The following is a 19,198-nucleotide window of genomic DNA, read 5'->3' on the forward strand; positions in this document are numbered from 1 at the left end:
AGTGCTGGAATAAGCTGCTCGGAGAGATTGTGAAGTCTCCTTCTCTGAAGATATTCAAAACCCATCTGGACACTTTCCTGTGTGACCTGCTGTAGGGAACCTGCTTTAGCAGGGAGCTGGGCTGGGTGATCTCCAGAGGTCCCTTCCAGACCCTGTGGTTCTGTGATTCTGTCATTACCTCTTTCCTCCAGCTGGGATACATTTATAAGATCTCTCTCCTGTGCTGACTCTCTGCTCTTTGGTAAAAGGTGGGCACACAATGTAGTCTTGTTATTTAATTAAATTCAATCAGGAGAGAGAAACAAATCTTCGGAGAATCAGTATTTAGTAATTTTGCTGCCCTCAGAGCTATTTGTTTGCTTTCTGCCTTATTCATTAAGACAGGAAGGAGTAGTCTCACAAGCAAATTAATTCTATGGAATTACTCTGAAGACAGGAAAATAAAAGGTACTGAAGCACTCAAGTGGGCAGAGTGATCATAGAACACTTTTTTTTGCCCAAAATGTGTCAGAGTCAATTGTTCATTAGACCATCAGTATTAGTAGTAGTTTGCCCACAGATCGCTCTCTTCTTCACAGGCAATTTCCTCGGCATGGTACTGTAGCTGTTGTTATTGTAGTTATGACTCCATCTCAGACACTAATAAATCACAATGTACAACTTTCCACATATGCTGCCAAAAGACAGTGTCAGACAGAGCTGGGAAATCCAGATCTCGGAAAACTGAAATTTGCCTTCCAGATCCAGTGGAGCAGAAGATAGGATTCAGCAGCTGATTTAAAATACAGTTCACTGCAGTCACTCCTGACTTTCTGGACAAGAATGTGGCATCTTAACAGCAAAGGAAAGTAAGAATTAATCAAGAAACAAATTTAGTCACAATTTCTCACAGCTCACAAGAGCTCTCTGAAGGAATCCTTGTCTGTCCCTGCACTGGGGCTGAGGATGGACCCAGCATAGTGGCAGAAGATGCTAGCCCCAGCTGCCTGCCTCCAGCATCTAGCCAGAGGTTACACCCCACACACACACAGGTATTTTTAAACCTCTTTCAGATAAAATAAGCTGTGATAGTTTATGCAGCTCATTTTCAATAGTCTGCCTATGGTTGATGTGTGCACAAGAAGTGTTGAGATGGAAGACAGAAACTCTCTACAAGGAGTAGTGACAAACAGCTGAGGACTGATTATTAATCAATGGCTGCTACTGGTGCAGCTATTTGCAGAGTTCACATCCATCTAGTAAACAGAAGTTGTAAGCTTGCACTCATAAAATCTTGTCATTCTGAATACTATCACTGTAAAAATTTGTCACATTGTACCTGGGTACTTTTAAATACCAAATTCCAGTTCACAGGCAAGCACCAGATGCTGTGACATGATCCTTCCCAGATGTAAAATCTCTGGAGGTTCTGTGTCTACAAAATAAAAGCTACCCAGGAATATCCTATTTCATTTAATACTAGTCTTGGAAATGTGTCGTCTGGTCATTCCAATATAAAAAGTGATCAGACAGTGCACATGTGTAGCCTCACAAAAAAAAGTCAGCAGCTCCTTATATCTCAAGGAACACACCCAGAAACACTACCACAAACAAACAAGAAAACAGGTCACTCACTGGGTGCTTCAGATTATTCTTCTCTGAGATTATCCTGCTTGTTAATGCATCAGCTCTATGATTTCTTTTTTACAGCTGCCTTTCACCTGCTACAAATGCTACCTTCTTTCCTACTTTGTTACAGGATACAGAATAATAATACATAACACAGCGGGGATTTTCCACCATCTGCTATAGATAGCATCTCCAGTGTAGTACAAGAATTAAAGTTAGAAAAATAAATGTCCATGTCCTCAGGGGAGTGTTGGAAATGGTAAAGGATGGGAAAGCAATTCAGAACAGTGTACCTGATGCCTACATAGCATTTTTTGGGTGCCCATCCCTGGAGACACTCAAGTCCAGCTTGGATGGGGCCCTGGGCAGCTGAGCTGTTGCGGGGCAGCCCTGCCCACGATGAGGGGTTGGGGAATGGTGTGCTTTGAGGTCCCTTCCAAACCAAGCCATTCTGTGATTCCGTATCAACTTTATTTCTTTTTCCCAGTTAAGGCAGAAAACAAAATCGCATAGCTCTATTCCTATAAACCGTATGGACTTTGAATGACTCCTATGATCTGAATACAGGGTTTTACAGGTTCAACTAGTTTCTCATTTTGCTTTTCGCTCTTGTGATGACAAATATTTCTCTTATTTAAATTATCAAGTGTAAAACTTGTGGATTGCCATAGCCCACAGAGGCCTGAACACCAATCATTTCTCCTGTTTTGCATAAGAGGTAACGGCCTTATGTTGTGCCAGGGAAGGTTCAGGTTGGCTGTTAGGAAAAATTTCTTCTCAGAGTGGCACAGGCTGCACAGGGAGGTAGTGGAGTCACCATCCCTGGAGGCGTTCCAGAACTGTGTGAGTGTGGCACTGAGGGACACGATCAGTGGGTATGGTGGTGGTAGGTTGGACTAGATCTTACTTTTACACAAACCAAACGAGTTAGAGAGGTACGTCTCTGTACCAAAGCCCTCTGAAGATTGTCAGAGAGCAGCCCGAACCGCAGCTCCGCAGCGCCAACACTACACAGCGCCGCCCTGAGGCAGCCGCGCCACCAACAGCTGCTGTCAGCAGGCGGCGCAGGCGCAGTGAGAAGGCGCAGCGCGAAGCCCCGCCCCTGGAAGCGCCGTGAGCCTTGCGGCGTTCCGTAGCGGCAGCCACGATGGCGGCGCAGAAGATAAACGAGGCCCTTGAGCACATCGCAAAAGCTGAGAAATAGTGAGCGGGGACGGGGTTAGGGCGGCTGGCGGGAAGAAGCGGGCGAGGCGGTTGTCACCTCAGCGATCTGGGCTCCTTTCTTTCCCGCCAGGCTGGTGCGGGAGGAGTGCCGTGGGCTGCCCGTGATCCCTCCGTGGCTGTGGGCTCTTAGCTGCCGGCGACGTGACTTGGACGGGAAAGGGAGGGCAGCGGGCGGCCGGGGCTGCTGGGGCGGGCAGTGGGGGTTATGGCCTGTCTGAGGCGGGGCTTTTGGGGTCTGTTTGCTTTAGATGGCCTCAGACACCTGTACGGGCGCTTTACTTAGAAGGCCTAACGTCTGCATGTGTCAATTGGTAGGGAGCCTCAAGCTACAGGGTCCCGAAGGCAGGCTGCTTCAGGATAACAGTGTGTGCCAGGTGCCTTCCTCACGTTACCTGAGCAGAATGCTTTTTGATGGAATCCATTTTAAGCTTGTCCTGAAAAGAGTTTGAAATAAAACAGGCAGTGCACAAACTGTGTGCAGCTTTAAGGCCTGTGTATTTTATCTCAGTACCTTTCCTGAGAAAGCCCCGTCCCTGGAGGTGTTCAAGGCCAGGTTGGATGGGGCCCTGGGCAGCCTTACCTAATATTAAATGTGAATGTTGGTGGCCCTGCCTGTGGTGAGGCGATTGGAGATGTGTGATCCTTGAGGTCTCTTCTAACTCGTCCGTTCTGATTCTTTCAGACTTTCTGTGATGAAAAGCAGTGCAATAGGAATGGTTGCCTTAGAGCTGTATGCTGTGGCTTTTGCCTAAGTGAGATCATAACTGCTAGTATGCAGTGTATACAAAATTGCTTTTTTCAAACTAAGCACGTAATGCATCTAAAGTGTCTGCCTGTATCAATGGGCTCTGAAGTTGTAGTTTTGTATGTATGTGTGTATGGGAACTACTGAGTCATGTCCTGAACCTCTGATTGATCACCTGAGGCGAGCCATGAGTCAGCCAGAGGAGCACAGGTGAAGGCAATTCACCTGTGCTGCCGGAAGGGGTGGAGCCAGGCTCTACCCCTCCTAGACCTATTTAAGAGCTGGCTACCAGAGGGGAAGGATCTCTTCTGGAGATCACCTCTCTTGGTGTTTTGTGGTGAGCTCAGCTGAAGCTCTTCCACTTATTCTCTTTTTGTTATCGGTGTCTACTTTGCCTAACTCTCTTGATTATATTGAGACTATAATATCTTGATATCTATTAATTATACAATTATATTGTGATTATAACATCTTGATATCTATTGATTATACAATGCGTATATTTTTTTTAAATGAGGAAAGTGTGATTCTGAAGTCAGCATTGATGACTCACATATTCTGATTTGCATGGAACCACAGAGTGGCCTATGTTGGAAAGAACCTCAAAGCCCATTAAGTTTCAACCCCTTGCCATGGGCAGGGCTGCCACCCACCATCTTAGCTGCCCAGGGCTCTGTATTTATGTATGTGTGGGAGCAGTTAGTGTCATAAGCTGCTATAGGCATATCAGAAAAAATCCCTGAGGTTTTACACTTGTAGGTAAGTTTGTTCAGTTGTGTACAAACCAGAGTCTGACGATTCTCAGGTGAAAGTATTTTTCTTTTCTTGACTTCACATTGTTGAGGATCTGAGCTGGTGATGATGTTATAGGGACTGAAGCAGAAGCATGTTATTGCAGGGCATGTAGCTGTGGGAGGTCATTGTAGTGCTTTATACAAGTCCAAACAATGCTGCCGTTTATTTTTGCAGTTGTGATTCCACCATGGTATTGGCACAAGGGTAATTACTCTCTTTCAGAGAGCTGTCTGAAGTTTTAAATCTATGTGAAGTACTTCAAAGGTGAAACATAAGTGTTACTCATTTTTAATAGTCCTTTCTTCTTGCATTTTAGCTTGAAAACTGGATTCTTAAAATGGAAACCAGATTATGATAGTGCAGCTACTGAATATGGAAAGGCAGGTATGTGTTACTGTAAACATGGGCACATGCTTTATGGTTTCAAAATACTCTTTAAGCTTAATCCCCAGTAATATTTTACTTAGTTTTAGTATATTACTGTATAAGTACAACTGTTGTGAAGACTAAAGTAAGGAGGAAAATAAATGTTCTTAGTATTCTTAGTAGCACTGTAAAATCTCAAATTGTACTTGGGTTTACAGCTTATATGTTGGATCTTACTACATATCACAACAGTAAAGCTTTCCTCTTTTCACTTGCTAACCCCCAAATTATATGATCTTCCCTAACAACAAAAATTTTAGCTGTTCTTAAAACTTCACTTTTTCACCATCATTTGAAAATTGTTTGACCTAAGAGAGTTTCAGTAAAATAGAGGCATTGTTAGTTTGTGGTGGTTTTTTTTTTTTCCTGTGGACACAGTAAGATTTGCTGCTTCACCAGTGTGACACCTTTCCTGCTGTAGGTGTCACACTGAATATAAAACTGTGATTTTTTTTTTCTTGTGAACTTTGTTCTTTCTGTTAATAGTAATTTATATGTACGTGTACCTTTTTTTTTCCCCCTATGGTTTCTTGCTGCTAGACATGCCGACTCATTTGTTTAACAGTGAATGAAAAAATGAAAAAAAAATGAATGAAACAGAAGTGAATGAAAAAATGAAAAAAAGAATGAAACAGAAGTGAATGAAAAAATGGAGAAGTTTGAAGAGCAACTGAAGCATTTACAAATAGAAATTTATTTTCAATCCTGCTTCAATGTTCTTTGTGCCCCGAATTGGTTACGTTGAGGGAGTTATTACTAGTTTGTTTTGTCAGTGGTACGCTTCTTTTGCTGCTCTACTGGTTTTGTACAAACTGTACTGATTACGGAATCACAGAACCACAGGGGCTGGAAGGGACCCCTGAAGAACACCCAGCCCAGCCCCCTGCTAAAGCAGATTCCCTACAATAGTTTGCACAGGAAAGTGCCCAGATGGGTCTTGAATATCTCCAGAAAAGGAGACTCCGCAACCTCTCTGGGTAGCCTGTTCCAGTGCTCTGTCACCCTCAAAATACAGAAGTTTTTTTCTCTTGTTTTGATGGGACTTCCTGTGTTCCAATTTGTGCCTGTTGCCTCTTGTCCTATCATTGGGTACCAATAAGGTAGCTAATAAAGTTAATGCTGTGGTGGGATTCTCTGGCTACAATTTAGCAAGCCATTCAATTTGTCTAAAATGCCTGTTTGCATCTTTGAATGACTGAATACTTTAGTAGGTGACGTTAAAAAAATAAAGGCGAATTGTAAATGAGAACTTCATTTGGTTTCTTGCAGCTGTTGCCTTTAAGAATGCCAAGCAGTTTGACCAGGCAAGGGAAGCCTGTTTACGAGAAGCTGAAGCACATGAAAACAACAAAGCGTATCTTTTCATTACTTCTGTTTTCCAAGAAGTTATTTGTTATTTAGAGTGGGGTAATAGGTAGAAAATACATTAAATATCTTTGTTCAAATTGTCAGTCTAAGGAGGTTCTCTTTTAGAAGACTTTTTGTGCTGTGAAGGGGAAAGCTAAAGAACTCTTGATTAGAAAATCTGTTCTGAATATCTTACAATCATAGAACTGTTTAATTTAGGAGTGGGGACCCTTAAGGGTCACCTGGTCCAACTCCCCTGCAGTGAACAGGGACACCTACAGCAGACCAGGTTGCTCACAGCCCTGCCCAGCCTGGCTTTTCTCCAGGTATGGGGCATCCACCACCTCTGTGGACAACCTGTTTCAATGCCTTACCACCCTTACTGTGGAAAAATTTCTTCCTTACATCCAGTCTAAATATCTCATTTTTGAGTGTGAAACTACTTCCCCTTGTCCTATCACAGCAGACCCAGCAAGAGAGTCTGTCCCCTTTCTTCTTACAGCCCCTCTGTATATACTGAAAGGCTGCTCTCATATCTCCCTGGAGCCTTCTCTTGTCCAGGCTGAACTGCCCCAGCTCTCTCAGCCTGTCCTCATAGGAGAGGTGTTCCATTCCACAGGTCATTTTTGTGGCCATCCTCTGTGCTCTCCAACAGCACTATGTCTGTTGTGTACTGAGGACTCCACACCTGGATGGAAGTCTCACCAGTGCAGAGTAGAGGTGCCTGAAAAGCTTAGGTACTGCATCATAAATTTATATACGCACTTTTAAGTATCTGTGGATGGATAGTATTAACTAAATGTAGCTAACATTATTACAGTGCTTGTGGCAACATTCAGTAACCAGGGAGCATATTTTAAATAAATGTGCATTTTTACAACTTTGCAGTTATCCTTTAATATTTTGCATTTATTTTGTCCTTAGGTGCTACTTTTTTTATACTTTGCCTTAAAACTTAGCAGGTTCTATTTGCATTTCTGGGATTCTTTGCTTCGAAACCAATAGTTCTATAAGATCTTATATGCTATGGATGTTTCTGCTTTATGGCATTTGTCCTTGACTTGACAACGTTACTTCCAGTCTCTTTCATGCTGCCAAGTAAGTATGGATGTACTGAGTAATCTGATGTGTTTTTTTTTTTTTTTTTTAACTTACAGTACAAGCATGAGCTGTCATTTTGGTCTCTAGTAAGTGACTCAGTTCAAGTGATTTCACCATTTCAAAATTAGTTTAATGAAAGCATGGGCAAGGAAAGTCTAAAAACCTGCAATGTCTCTCTGAAGAAATATCTATTTTGACAATCTTTTATAGCTTTTTGTATCAAGTGCTTTTTCTTAGATAAACTTTTTGTAAATTTGACGTTCTGCACTGTTTTGCTTATATAGAAATGTGAATAAAGATACTTCAAAACAAGTGGGTGATGACAATCTAAATGTTGTCTGTGGGTCAGATAATGGGAATAGATTTTTGTGTGAGAGAGCAGTGATTGTGTGGTTGAAATACTTCATTTGTGAAAGATAATTGTACACATGTATTATTAAATTGAAGCACTCAAAGCCTCTTCAGTTTGTTAAATATTAACAGTGAAGTGGTAGCTGATGCAGGTTAACTTCTGCTGTATAGTTACAGCTTGCTGAAATACACAATATCTAAATTGTAAACTTTTTCTCTGCAGAGCTTATGAACAAGCTGGCATGATGCTAAAGGTATTTTCATTACTAGTTTTTACTTAAAAGTTCTCCTTGACATTTTATATATATATGCAAGCAAGTTGCATATGGCAGTGATGTTCTACTGTTGACTTGTAGTCCCCGCCAATGCCCTCACGTAGTTTAGGGAAACTGTTTTTAATTGGAAACATTTTTTTTGTTGTTGTTTTCTTTTGAAGAAGGAGAGTTGAGGGCCTCACATCAGAGGTAACTGAAGAGTGGTACTTCTGCTATAAGGTACCAAATTCTTGCCTTACATTGGGAAGGAACTAATTACTACTTACGTGAGCAATGGATTGAAGCAAGAGAAATAAAAGCTCATTCTAGCTCTGTTACAGTGTTTTCACTATTGACCAAATACTGTTTGTTTTTTTTTTTTAATCTGATATTATATCAGTAGAAGAAAATTCTGAAAAGAGGACTGGGAGAATCAAGGATCTCACTGGAAGAGGATTATGTTAATCTTTTAATTTCTGAAAGAAAAATAAGTGTCTGGCAGTTTGAAGCTGCAGTGTGACAAGGCAGTCTTGTTTTGCCTGTTTGCTCCAGTAGTGCTGGTTTCATAGGATGGTGAAATTAACATTTTGCTTGAGGTATTTATGTGGAAGAAAAAGATTTTCTTTTCTACCTACTTGACATAGGGTCACCAGATAGGTTATGTCACCAGAATACTTAAATGTATGTTCCTTAGATGCTGTCTAGCTGCTAGTTAAATTAGATTTTAAAGATGGGAAGATTTAAATTAAAGATTGAAAAACAGAAATTATTGTTTCTGGTTATATCAGAGTTTACATAGGAAATGACCTGGTTAGTCTGACTCATTTTGGATGTGATAAGGTTGCCTGTTAGTTCCCCTCTCTATGGTTATTCAAAAGAACGTAAAGAATTATCAGACTCACTGCTAAACTTGTTCTTTGCAAATGTGTGGTAATACAGAAGGTGCATTTCTGTACTATTGTGTTTTGTTACCTTTTTCCTGTAAGCTGAAATGGCATATATGGTGTTAGAGTTGTTCATAAGCACAGTTCCTGACAGTGCTGTCCTCTGACTGTCTTTGCAGGAGATGCAGAGGCTCCCTGAAGCTGTTCAGCTGATAGAGAAAGCCAGCATGATGTACCTGGAGAACGGGACACCAGATACAGCTGCCATTGCTTTGGAACGGGCTGGGAAGTAAGCTTATAGTATTGGTGGCCAGAATGAATGTGGGGCAGGGGTATCTCCTTGCTTTTTCTTCCCTGCCTCTTTGATGCTTTCATCTGAGAAATGACTTATTTTTATTACAGATTAATAGAAAATGTGAGCCCAGAGAAGGCTGTACAGCTGTATCAGCAAGCAGCATCCGTGTTTGAAGTAAGCTTTGCTTGTTTTTGGTTTTTTTTTTTTTTTTTTTTTTTACCAGCAGGTAACTTTGCCAGAAAGTAAACCAGCTTGAATTAATTGGTGTTTAGGGTCAGCTGTAATGCTAATAAAATGTCTGAGGCTGGCTTCTAAGTTGTTTTATTGATATTATGATAAAGTCTGTTCTTTTCTCATTTTGGGACTTGACCAAATGTGAGTTTTATATGTTGTCAAGTTTTTTTGCCTCTTGTTGGGCAGTCAAGTGGGTGGGGAATATGGCTGTTCTACAGTCCTTTGGCTTAGAAGAGTTCGAAATCCTTGAAGGCACAAGAAGAGTTTGCTTAAAATTCAACCCATCCCTTGAGCCATTTCATGACTGTCTCTGACATACTTCCCTACAGGCATTTGACATACATTACTGGATTAATAAGTTTGCATTGATGCTCCTTTGCTCTCCAGATCAATACAGAAGCTGAGTGTGGGACTTTGGTGCACCGATACTCTTTGTGTTTCCACTGAGTATGTGAACTGTTGATATAGCAGAACAGTTGGTCTGAGTTGCAGACAGCGTAGGTTAAGGTCTAATAATCCTGTGCAAATGAAATACGAGCATGTGAATTCTTTTTGCTCTTCTCTAGAATGAAGAACGTTTACGACAAGCATTAGAAATGTTAGGGAAAGCATCAAGACTTCTAGTCCGAGGACGCAGGTATCACTTCTGTAGATTTGTTTACATATGTTTGAATCTGTATTTCAAATGGCAGTTCTTTTATTTATTTCAAATGGCATTGTTCTTTTATCTTGTTGCTGGGTTTATATACCATTATTTACATCTGTCTTTGAGACAAAATTCAAAATAAATAAGATTGAGGTTTCTGTGGGATGTAATAGACTGTCATATTCAGGAATCATCTATTTTTTGTTCTGAGATAGAGGAATGTGAGCTGTAAGGCTTTGTTTCCTCTTTATTAGTTAATACATCTTTAAAGGGCATATATGAGATTCACTGGTTATTAAAGAAGTTCAGGAGTTATTTTTCAGGCACTTATTTGTAGAAAGTACTCTGAAATCTTTCATAGCTGTGGAATATAAAACAGGGCAATTAATCTGTTAGCAGCAGTCTGATCCCAGACTGAGAATGTGCCTTGGATTCTCCGTGGCATCTTATTTGAAGCATAGATTTTTATCACCAGACCTGTGGTTGAGCTTAGACTTGCTTTACTAAAGCATATCATTCCTTTATATAATTGCCTGCATCTGTTTGACTGTTTTCAAGAAAATTTATTTTGCGATGATAGTTAGAAAGATCTACTGCTGATTTTATTTATGTTGATTTTTATTAAGGAAAATTTGTGTGTGTATTAAACAGCTCACTGTGAGCATTGGGTTCATTGTGCTTGTTTCCTGGCACTGATACTCTTTGTTTTTGTTTCAATTTAGATTGGATGAGGCTGCGTTGTCCCTTCAAAAGGAGAAAAGCATTTATAAGGAAATTGAAAATTATCCAACGTGCTATAAGGTAAAAGTCTAAATGATAATTTCTGGTAGGGTATTTCAAGGTTTGCTGAACTAACATAAGGTAGTGGCTGAATTCTGTCTGACATCACGTACCTCTTGATTCAGAGATATGTTGCTTGCTAGGTAATGAGAATGTGTGGCTGTTCATGCTTCCTTATCCTCTTGTTTTTCACTGCTGTAATGTTGATAGGATGCTGTTTATCTGTGGAAGCTGTCAAAAACACTGCACTATAATGATTTCTGGACTCGCCTTCAAATTAATTTGAATAAGCCCAGTTTTCTCTTCTGGAGTGTTAATAACTGAGTTAGTTTATTTTGAAACTGGAGAGTGAGAATCATGGATGTTTTTGTATTGTTTTTTTTTCCATAGGATTGTCTTTTGGTCTGCATTTACCTTGATGTTATTTAATCGGGATTCTTAGTAGAAATAGTTACTTTGGGTCCTAAATAAGAATTTTTGATTGTCTGTTTTGAGTTTTTAATCAACATGACTTGGTCATGCTTTTTTCCTTATGTGATTTGCTGCACAAGTTTGGTTCAACAGTTCATTACAATGTTAGAGGAGGTAATCTATTTCATACTAGCTGAAGATCTGGCTTACTACTTTATCATAGTGTGGTTCCAACTTTCTTGTTCAATTTTAAAATCAAATTATCATTCTATTTTTTTGTTTTTTTTTTTCCCCCCGTGTGTGTTGTTTGTTTTGTTTAGAAAACTATTGCTCAAGTCTTAGTTCATCTTCACAGAAATGATTATGTTGCTGCAGAAAGGTGTGTGAGGGAAAGCTACAGGTAAGTCTGCCTAATATTTTATAATTTTAAGCTGAATGTTTCATTAATGTAGATTTATTATGTAATGGGCTGGAATGGGCTGCTCAGAGAGGTGGTGGAGTCACTGACCCTGGAGGTGTTCCAGGAAGGTTTGGATGTTGTGTTGAGGGATGTGGTTTAGTGAGAGCTGTTGGTGATGGTTGGACTGGATGATCTTGAAGGTCTTTTCCAACCTAATTTATTCTGCGAAAGACCAATGGAAGCCTTCTCTGATAATAAATTTTAAGCCTCTGTTTACTTGAAGTACAGTGGCATTGTCTGTTAAGTAGCCAGCTGTCAGGAATCCTTTTCACTTTCAGTAGTAGGTTCAGCAGTAATTACCATGTGGTACTTCCTAACGAACATAAAATAAAGTTAGTCATTAGGAAGCACTTCAGTGCAACAGATGAAATGAGATTTAAATTAAAAGTTCTTTCTGATTTTCCTTGTGAAAAGCTGAGCGGAATACTGTTGTGGTTAGAATTCTTTTGTACATCTCTTTCAAATGGAGCCGAGGCAGGCTACCTGTTGTAAACAAATAGTTGGGATTAAAAATGAGGATTTCTGGGTGTTCTGACTGACTTATTATAATTATTATTAAAATCTTTTTGTCTTGTTGAAGCCCTTAAAAAGTTGTAATTTTAACTTTCCATTTGAGAATGGAAACGTGCAATGCAGTCTTAACACTCATTAGTGGCATCCTAGTACAATCATTGGAACTGTGTAGTATGGTGGTTAGATTGAGGAAAATATTCATCTAAAGGTTTGTTAAAGAAAAGTGTGTAGTGTGTGAGTTACTGCATTTCTGGTTATGCTGATGTAAGAGATCTTGCTCTTGTCATATGTTAAAAGAAAAGCAAGTTTTTGTATTTTTTTCTTTAACAGTTGTCTGAACTGAAAGATGATTTAGGAAGTAGGAACTGATCCATTTTAATAGAGGAAATTGAAGGAATTAGTCCTTATACATCCAAGAGAAATGTCTCGTCAAGTCTGGATTAATGTTTAGCCACAAACTCCAGAGGCTTTCATGCAGGTTTCTGTTTCAGCTTTCATTAGGACTTCAGTCACAAAATACTAAAACATAACATTTTTACTTAAACTGTGTTTGAAGTGAAGTGACTTGAACATATATTAATTAAATCATTTTTTTTTTTTTTTTTAGAAGTAAGTTTTTAAAGATCTGTCTTGAAACATCTTGGTCATATTTACTATGTCTTTAATTTCTGCTTTAGATAAAAACTCATTGTTTTTTTTCTGCATGTAAGTTGGAAGAAAAGCTTGTTGACTTTTCAGTAAAAACAGGAAAATTCTAATACTCTATTCTTGGCTTGACAATGATTGTGGTCTGATTGTCAGCAAACTAGTATTGCTGAAAGTTGAAGCTTATGGATATGATCTGTGTTCCAGGAAAAATCAAAATGGTTTTGTTTTGTGGAGTAAGTAGTCCACATCAGATTCTCATCAGCTGCCTTCTCTTCTGCTATTAATCAATATCCTGTAAAAATAGAACACCTGAGCACCAAGTAGATTGCTGGAATGTCCTAAATGAACTGTTAATTTCCTTCAGTATACCAGGATTTAATGGAAGTGAAGACTGTGCAGCACTAGAGCAACTTCTGGAAGGGTATGATCAGCAAGATCAAGATCAAGTTTCTGAAGTCTGTAACTTGCCTCTCTTCAAATACATGGACAATGATGTAAGTAGCTTTTGCTTCTTCATTTTAAGAAAGGCTTTTGTCTGTTATAGGAAAACAAGGAGAGCAAGATCTGTGTATTTTTTGTGACTTGCTTGGTAGTTTTGCCTTGTGAACTTTTTTTTTTTTTTACTTCCCTGACTTCTTTAAAGTTCCACACCACTGTTACATTCTGATGGTGGGAAGGCTTAGATGAACTAACAGTTTGTTATCAGTCTGCAGAGTCTAAGTAATTGACCAAAACACTGTTTGCTTTTAATTGGTTCTTCATAGTGCCAGAAGTTTGTTTTATCTCAGAAATACCAATCTGCTGCCCTGTGTGCATAAGCATTACAAAATGAATGTGGTGACTTTGTTGGATGTTTTTTTTAATGCTTATTCTCCAGCAAATCATCAATTAGTGAAATTTTTTCCATTTTAAGAAAGAAGTCCATATGTTTTTTTTTTTTAATGATTGCACTTATAGCTAGCAAGCAGAAAGTACAAGGATAGGAAAGCCATAAAATAAAGGGGATATCCATCCATGCAGAACTTTGTAATGGTAGTGACTAATTTTATTACATTGAAGGTACTAATTCTACTAAAAAAACATTTGCAAGAACTACTAGTATAACCCATACCTAGGTAGCATATGCAGAGCTACACACTGAAAACATTCTGGTGTTTTTCTTTGTTTCGAAAAGATTGAATGTCTGTAGCTATAGAATCCAAAACCCAATTGAAGGGACTTTGGGCAGTTTAGTCCAGTGGAAGGTGACCCTCTTGCCATGACAGAAGAGTTCAAACCGGATGCCCTTTAAGTTCCTTTCCAACCCAAACCATTTTATCATTCTATAATGGTTCTGTGATACTGTAGCCAAACTTTCCTGTTACGCATAATATTGATAGTCTCATCTCCCATTTTTCAAAGTCTTTCAGTGGACAAAATAAAAAATTGAACACTGATGTTAATTATCCTAAGCTTGATTATTCTCATTATTATTCTAAGCTGGAAAATGTACTCTGAAATCAGCAATCTGTTTTCTGTACTGAATATAATAGTACAGAAAGTAAACTTGTACTTTTATTATTAGTATGCCAAGCTCGGTCTTACCTTGGTGGTCCCAGGAGGTGGAATCAAGAAGAAATCTCCAAATGCTACACAGGACAAAACAAAAGGACCAGCCACAGTGGGCTCTCATGCTGATGAGGAAGAGGATGAATATTCTGGTGGACTGTGCTAGCTACAGACCTATGTTATGTTAAATATCTAACCTATTTGTGATGCTGAGCATATCCAAAGGTACCAGATTTACCAGAGCTTCATTGCAATTGTGATATGGGAATGCTAATGTTAACTGGGCAGCTTTTGGCTACAAAAAAAAAAAAAAGAGAAAAAGCATGATTATACCTATCATCTTGTAACATCTTTGAATTTCATTTCTTATCTAGTAGGAACATCTGCAGTGCTCTACCTTCCGTTGATTGGGGGAAAAATGGAGGGAGATTTTTAGTAAAAGCACAGTTTAAAAAGAAACCAAAATTCTGAAGAGAAGCACAGGGTAAGGAGAACAACACAAAATCTCAAATACTGGATTTCAGTAGCTGACACTTCTTTGGTACCAATAATGTTTGTGAGTTTTTTCCAAAGTTGAATATAAGGTTATTTGTCTGGATATTCATCTCCTGTTTAATGTTATTTAAGGAATACTGGCAGACGTATTTTCCACTAGTATAATCACTAAGAGGAGCATTCAGTTAACAAATATTCCCCACAGTGGAATATGTATTTTTTTTTTTTTAGTATCCTAAATTTAGCAAGTAATATCCATGTGATTGTAGAAAATACTAAACCAGTTAATATGGAGCAGTTTCACAAGCTTGAATATACAGACGCACACGTTTCACTTCAAGAAAATGATTGACCTGAGTTTTTCAAAATATGTTTGTGCACAGTGTTTGTAATGTACACATTAGGAATGGATGGCATTGGCAACTTTTCTAGCACTGTTTCTGACAAATGTAATGAAAAAAAAATAATGGAGGTAGCAGGTAATGTGCATCGATTATAAAGCTCTGGAGACAATGTTTAGCAAAAACTTAGGTGGAATGTTTCAATAGTGTGATCAAGCTTAGTGTTTCAGGTGTTCATTTGCTAGCTAATAATCTCATCTGTAAATATTTTCCTTTTTTCAAAGCATAGAACAGATTTTTACAAATGGCAATCCTCAAAATAGCTGGAAGTTCAAAATAACCGTATTTTAGAGCATCTTCTCCATTTTCATTTGATTACAAATTGCTGTCTTCTGCAAACTTCTTTATTGTCCACATTCACTTGACCGCTTTATGCTTAAATGTTGACAACCACAGAAGTTGCATCTGCGGTCCTTTTTTTCTTTCAGAAGAACCTTTTCAAGACCTGCACTAAATTGATGTCCAAAGCTCAGTAAGCAGTAGACGGCAGTATTAAGTGTTGATACAGTTTGTGCCACATTAAGGAATTGGGTGTCTTCAAAAATATTGAGCATTTCAGATGTAATTGTGATGAAGGTAGACTTTGAGGGCTAACACTTTGGGGTGGATAGCACTCAGTGCAGTGGGTGCATGAGTGACAGCATGATTGCAGGCATGGCTGCTGTTAAAGTCATTACTCAATTTAGTGGATCGGTTTTGTCTCAGTGTAATGTAGTAAGCTTTTATTTTTTTTCTTAAACTGTTTGAGGGCTTTTTAAAGCTGCTTACCTTTGTTCTGTACTGTCTGACAGCTAAATTTCCATTGTTATTAAAGATATATATAGAAATTTTTGTATGTCTATAGAATATCTTAAATGAGATTTTAGGAAGTGAATTACTTTTTTTTTTTTTCTTTCTCAGAATGATTACTAGTATGCAAAAAAGGTGAAGACTTTTCCTGAAACTGTTCTTTCTTCACCATTGAGGAGACTGGAGTGATGTGCTCCAGCTTCTGCTTTCTGGATTTGTTCAGGAAGGGTCACCATGCACTTTTTATGGGGAGTTTTTATGACATTTTTTTTTTTTTAAAGCACATTTAGAAGCACTGGGAACACTAACTTTCTTCAAGCTTTTCCTGCTGCTTCCAATTCTGAAATTAATTTTGTTGAATGGTCCCAAGGAGTCTACTTCTTTGTGTGTGCATTTACATATATCTGAGAAGGCATACAAGCAGTTCTGTATACTGTAGAAGAACTTGCAGACTTTATTTGCTTTAGTGCCTGCAACACTAACAGATCCTTACAAATAAAATTTATGAATTAGCATGCTTTTCATGTTGGGGGGATAAAAAAAAAAAAAGCAAGACTATTTTCCCCACTCCCTCAGCTTTTTTCTTTTTAGTCTGTGCCAAGTGTGGAAAATCTGGAACAAAAGTAGCTTGTACTAAACATGTTCAGCTGCCGTTGAAATTGAAGGGGCTTCTTTGGATCTTAGGAGTGGAATCTTAATCTTTGATTGCAATGTTGCTGCAAAGACCAAATCTGCAGAAATGAAAGTGTCTGAAAATAAGATGGTCTATTTTATATAACTTACTCTCCTATTTTAGGCAATGAAAGTGTGATAGGAATGTTATCTACCTTTTAGTAAATGTTTAACTGTAGAAGATGCTGTCTGTATATTATGTGTGAGTGTTTCTATCTTTCAAAGCAATTTGCACACTTCTGTAAATACCATTTAAGTGATTTAAAGTGAAAATGTACCATTTAAAATAAGGAGGTTTCTAAAAATAATGTTGGTTGTGAGAAAAATTATATTTGCATGAAGACTGGGCAATGATCAGTGTAATGTATATAAAATTAGATGCTTTCTAAATTATCTGTAACTTATGACTCAATATGCCCAATTGCAGTGTGAAACCTGTGCTTCATTTGTTTCTTTCCAAGGTCTGTGGTGTATTAGATTAAGTGTTTGTAACAGTTCTACAGATGCTGCCTCTGAGAAGAGGCTGCGTTTCACCAACATGAAAAATAAAACTTGAAACTGATATTTGTGCTAACTTTCCTGTTGTTGGGTCAGGTCCTCCCAAACACCTCCATTTGAAAATGAACTCTGTTTTGTAATCCCAAGCAGATTTTGTGGCCATTTGTCTGTGATTCTTGTTGCAAGGTATTGCAGGTCTAATATCACAGAATCACAGAATGGCCAGGATTGGAAGGGACCACAAGGATCATGAATCTCTACCCCCTTCCCCCCCGCCACATGCAGGGCCACCAACCTCCCCATTTCATACTAGACCAGGCTGCCCAGGGCCCCATCCAACCTGGCTTTGAACACCTCCAGGGATGGGGCATCCACAACCTCTCTGGGCAGCCTGTTCCAGTACCTCCCCACTCTCTCTGTGAAGAACTTCCCCCACCATCCAACCTAAATCTTCCCTCCCTCAACTTAAAACCATTTCCCCTTGTCCTGCGGTTACCAAGCCTTTCAAAGAGTTGATTCCCCTCCTGTTTGTAGGCTCCCTTTAGGTACTGAAAGGCTGCAGTGAGGTCACCCCACAGCCTTCCTTTCTCCAGGCTGAATGAGCCCAGCTCCCTCAGCCTGTCTTCATAGGGGTGGTGCTCCAGTCCCCTGATCATCTTTGTGGCTCTCCTCTGGACCCTCTCCAACAGCTCTGTCTTTCTTGTACTGGAGCTCCAGACCTGGACGCAGTACTCCAGATGGGGCCTCACAAGAGCAGAATAGAGGGGGACAATCACCTCCCTGTCCCTGCTGGCCACCCCTCTTTTGATGGAGCCCAGGATGCCATTTGCTTTTTGAGCTGCAACAGCACACTGCTGGCTCATGTTAAGCTTTTCATCCATCAGGACCCCCCAGGTCTTTCTCTGCAGGGCTGCTCTCAAGGATGGCTTCTTCCAGTCTGTATGGATGTCTGGGATTCCTCTGGTCCAAGTGCAAAACTCTGCACTTTGCAGTGTTGAACCTCATCAGGTTCACCCAGGCCCATCTTTCAGGCCTGTTGAGGTCCCTCTGAATGGCATTATGTGATGGAGGCCTTCATCTTGGGAACCTGCTGACTCAGTTTTGGGTATTGTCAGTCATTGCAGCTTGTCCCTTAGGTATTTGTGTGTAGTGCATTTCACTTGCACTGATTTTTGTGAGAAATAATTGATTCTCCAAGTTCTCCATCTTAATTTGACTAGTTGATCATAAGAAAGGCAGAGCTATGGTTTAGCAAAGCAACTAGTGATGAGGGAGGATCTTCAGAGTAAAGTTTTTGTTTCCATATTTGGACTGGTTAAATATATAGCAAACTCTGGACATCCTCTGGAAGAATACTCCCAGGTTTGCCTGAATATGCTAAAATTCAGAAATTACTGAGAATGTGGATGGAGCAGCAGGCGTGAAGGAAGTCCTTGCATAAAACTATGCTTTGAGTTCATTAATAGTGAGCATAATAGATGCCTCCTGTGCGCTTCTGCACTCTGCTAGAGGCTGAAAGAAGTGCCTAGACCAAAATAATGGTGGGTCAATTGACTGGGTATTCTAGCAGTAAGAACAACATTAATTTCTAGCAGGGATATCTGTTTTGAGATAGTGTGCTTGCTTTGCAGCAAGAATGGAAGTGAGTTAATCTCTGTTTGACTCATAGATGTTTGCTGATTTAAAACCAAGACTTGGGGTGTGGTCAAAGGGAGGTTTAGTTTGATTTTGGAATGATTTATTCTTAACCTATGACATTTTGCTTGTCACTGATGTAAGTTTAGACAGCTTTCTAGGTTAACAGATGTTTTGTTTATTTTCTCACAAAGTGTAGCTTGTTCTAGTGAGCTTTTTTTTGAGGGAGGTGTTGGGAGGGGCCCTAACTGTACTGAATGCTACGTGTATTTGAATGGAAACTGATTCTGTTAGAAGTACATGAATAAGTAGATTTCTGGATGTGCTGAATTCATATGGAAACAGTGAAGAGTGGATGCATTTGAAGTATTATTGGTGTGAATTTGAAAACTGCTCTTTTAAAACTTTGGTTATGTGACTTTTTTGTAGCTTCTTAAA

The 19,198-nt window shown here is 39.3% G+C and overlaps 1 protein-coding gene across 1 annotated transcript; it reads left to right on the forward strand.

Annotated features, from left to right (window-relative positions):
* Window positions 1–2,703: 2,703 nt before the first annotated feature.
* On the forward strand, window positions 2,704–17,189 carry NAPG (NSF attachment protein gamma). Its single transcript, XM_048939155.1, has 12 exons — window positions 2,704–2,811; window positions 4,689–4,756; window positions 6,068–6,152; window positions 7,226–7,243; window positions 7,821–7,851; window positions 8,915–9,024; window positions 9,138–9,204; window positions 9,831–9,901; window positions 10,633–10,711; window positions 11,422–11,501; window positions 13,087–13,216; window positions 14,287–17,189. Exons 1-12 carry the CDS (start codon window positions 2,756–2,758, stop codon window positions 14,434–14,436), a joined length of 945 nt encoding a protein of 314 aa, XP_048795112.1. The 5' UTR covers window positions 2,704–2,755; the 3' UTR covers window positions 14,437–17,189.
* Window positions 17,190–19,198: the final 2,009 nt, after the last annotated feature.

Source organism: Lagopus muta, chromosome 3, assembly GCF_023343835.1.
Source record: "Lagopus muta isolate bLagMut1 chromosome 3, bLagMut1 primary, whole genome shotgun sequence".
NCBI classification, from domain to species: domain Eukaryota; kingdom Metazoa; phylum Chordata; class Aves; order Galliformes; family Phasianidae; genus Lagopus; species Lagopus muta.

Excerpts from the sequence above, each read along its gene's own strand:
- NAPG (XM_048939155.1), top strand. The coding sequence starts at position 2,756 with ATGGCGGCGCAGAAGATAAACGAGGCCCTTGAGCACATCGCAAAAGCT. Across the intron at positions 9,205-9,830 it reads AAGCAGCATCCGTGTTTGAA|AATGAAGAACGTTTACGACA; the intron begins GTAAGCTTTGCT and ends GCTCTTCTCTAG. Across the intron at positions 11,502-13,086 it reads TGTGTGAGGGAAAGCTACAG|TATACCAGGATTTAATGGAA; the intron begins GTAAGTCTGCCT and ends AATTTCCTTCAG.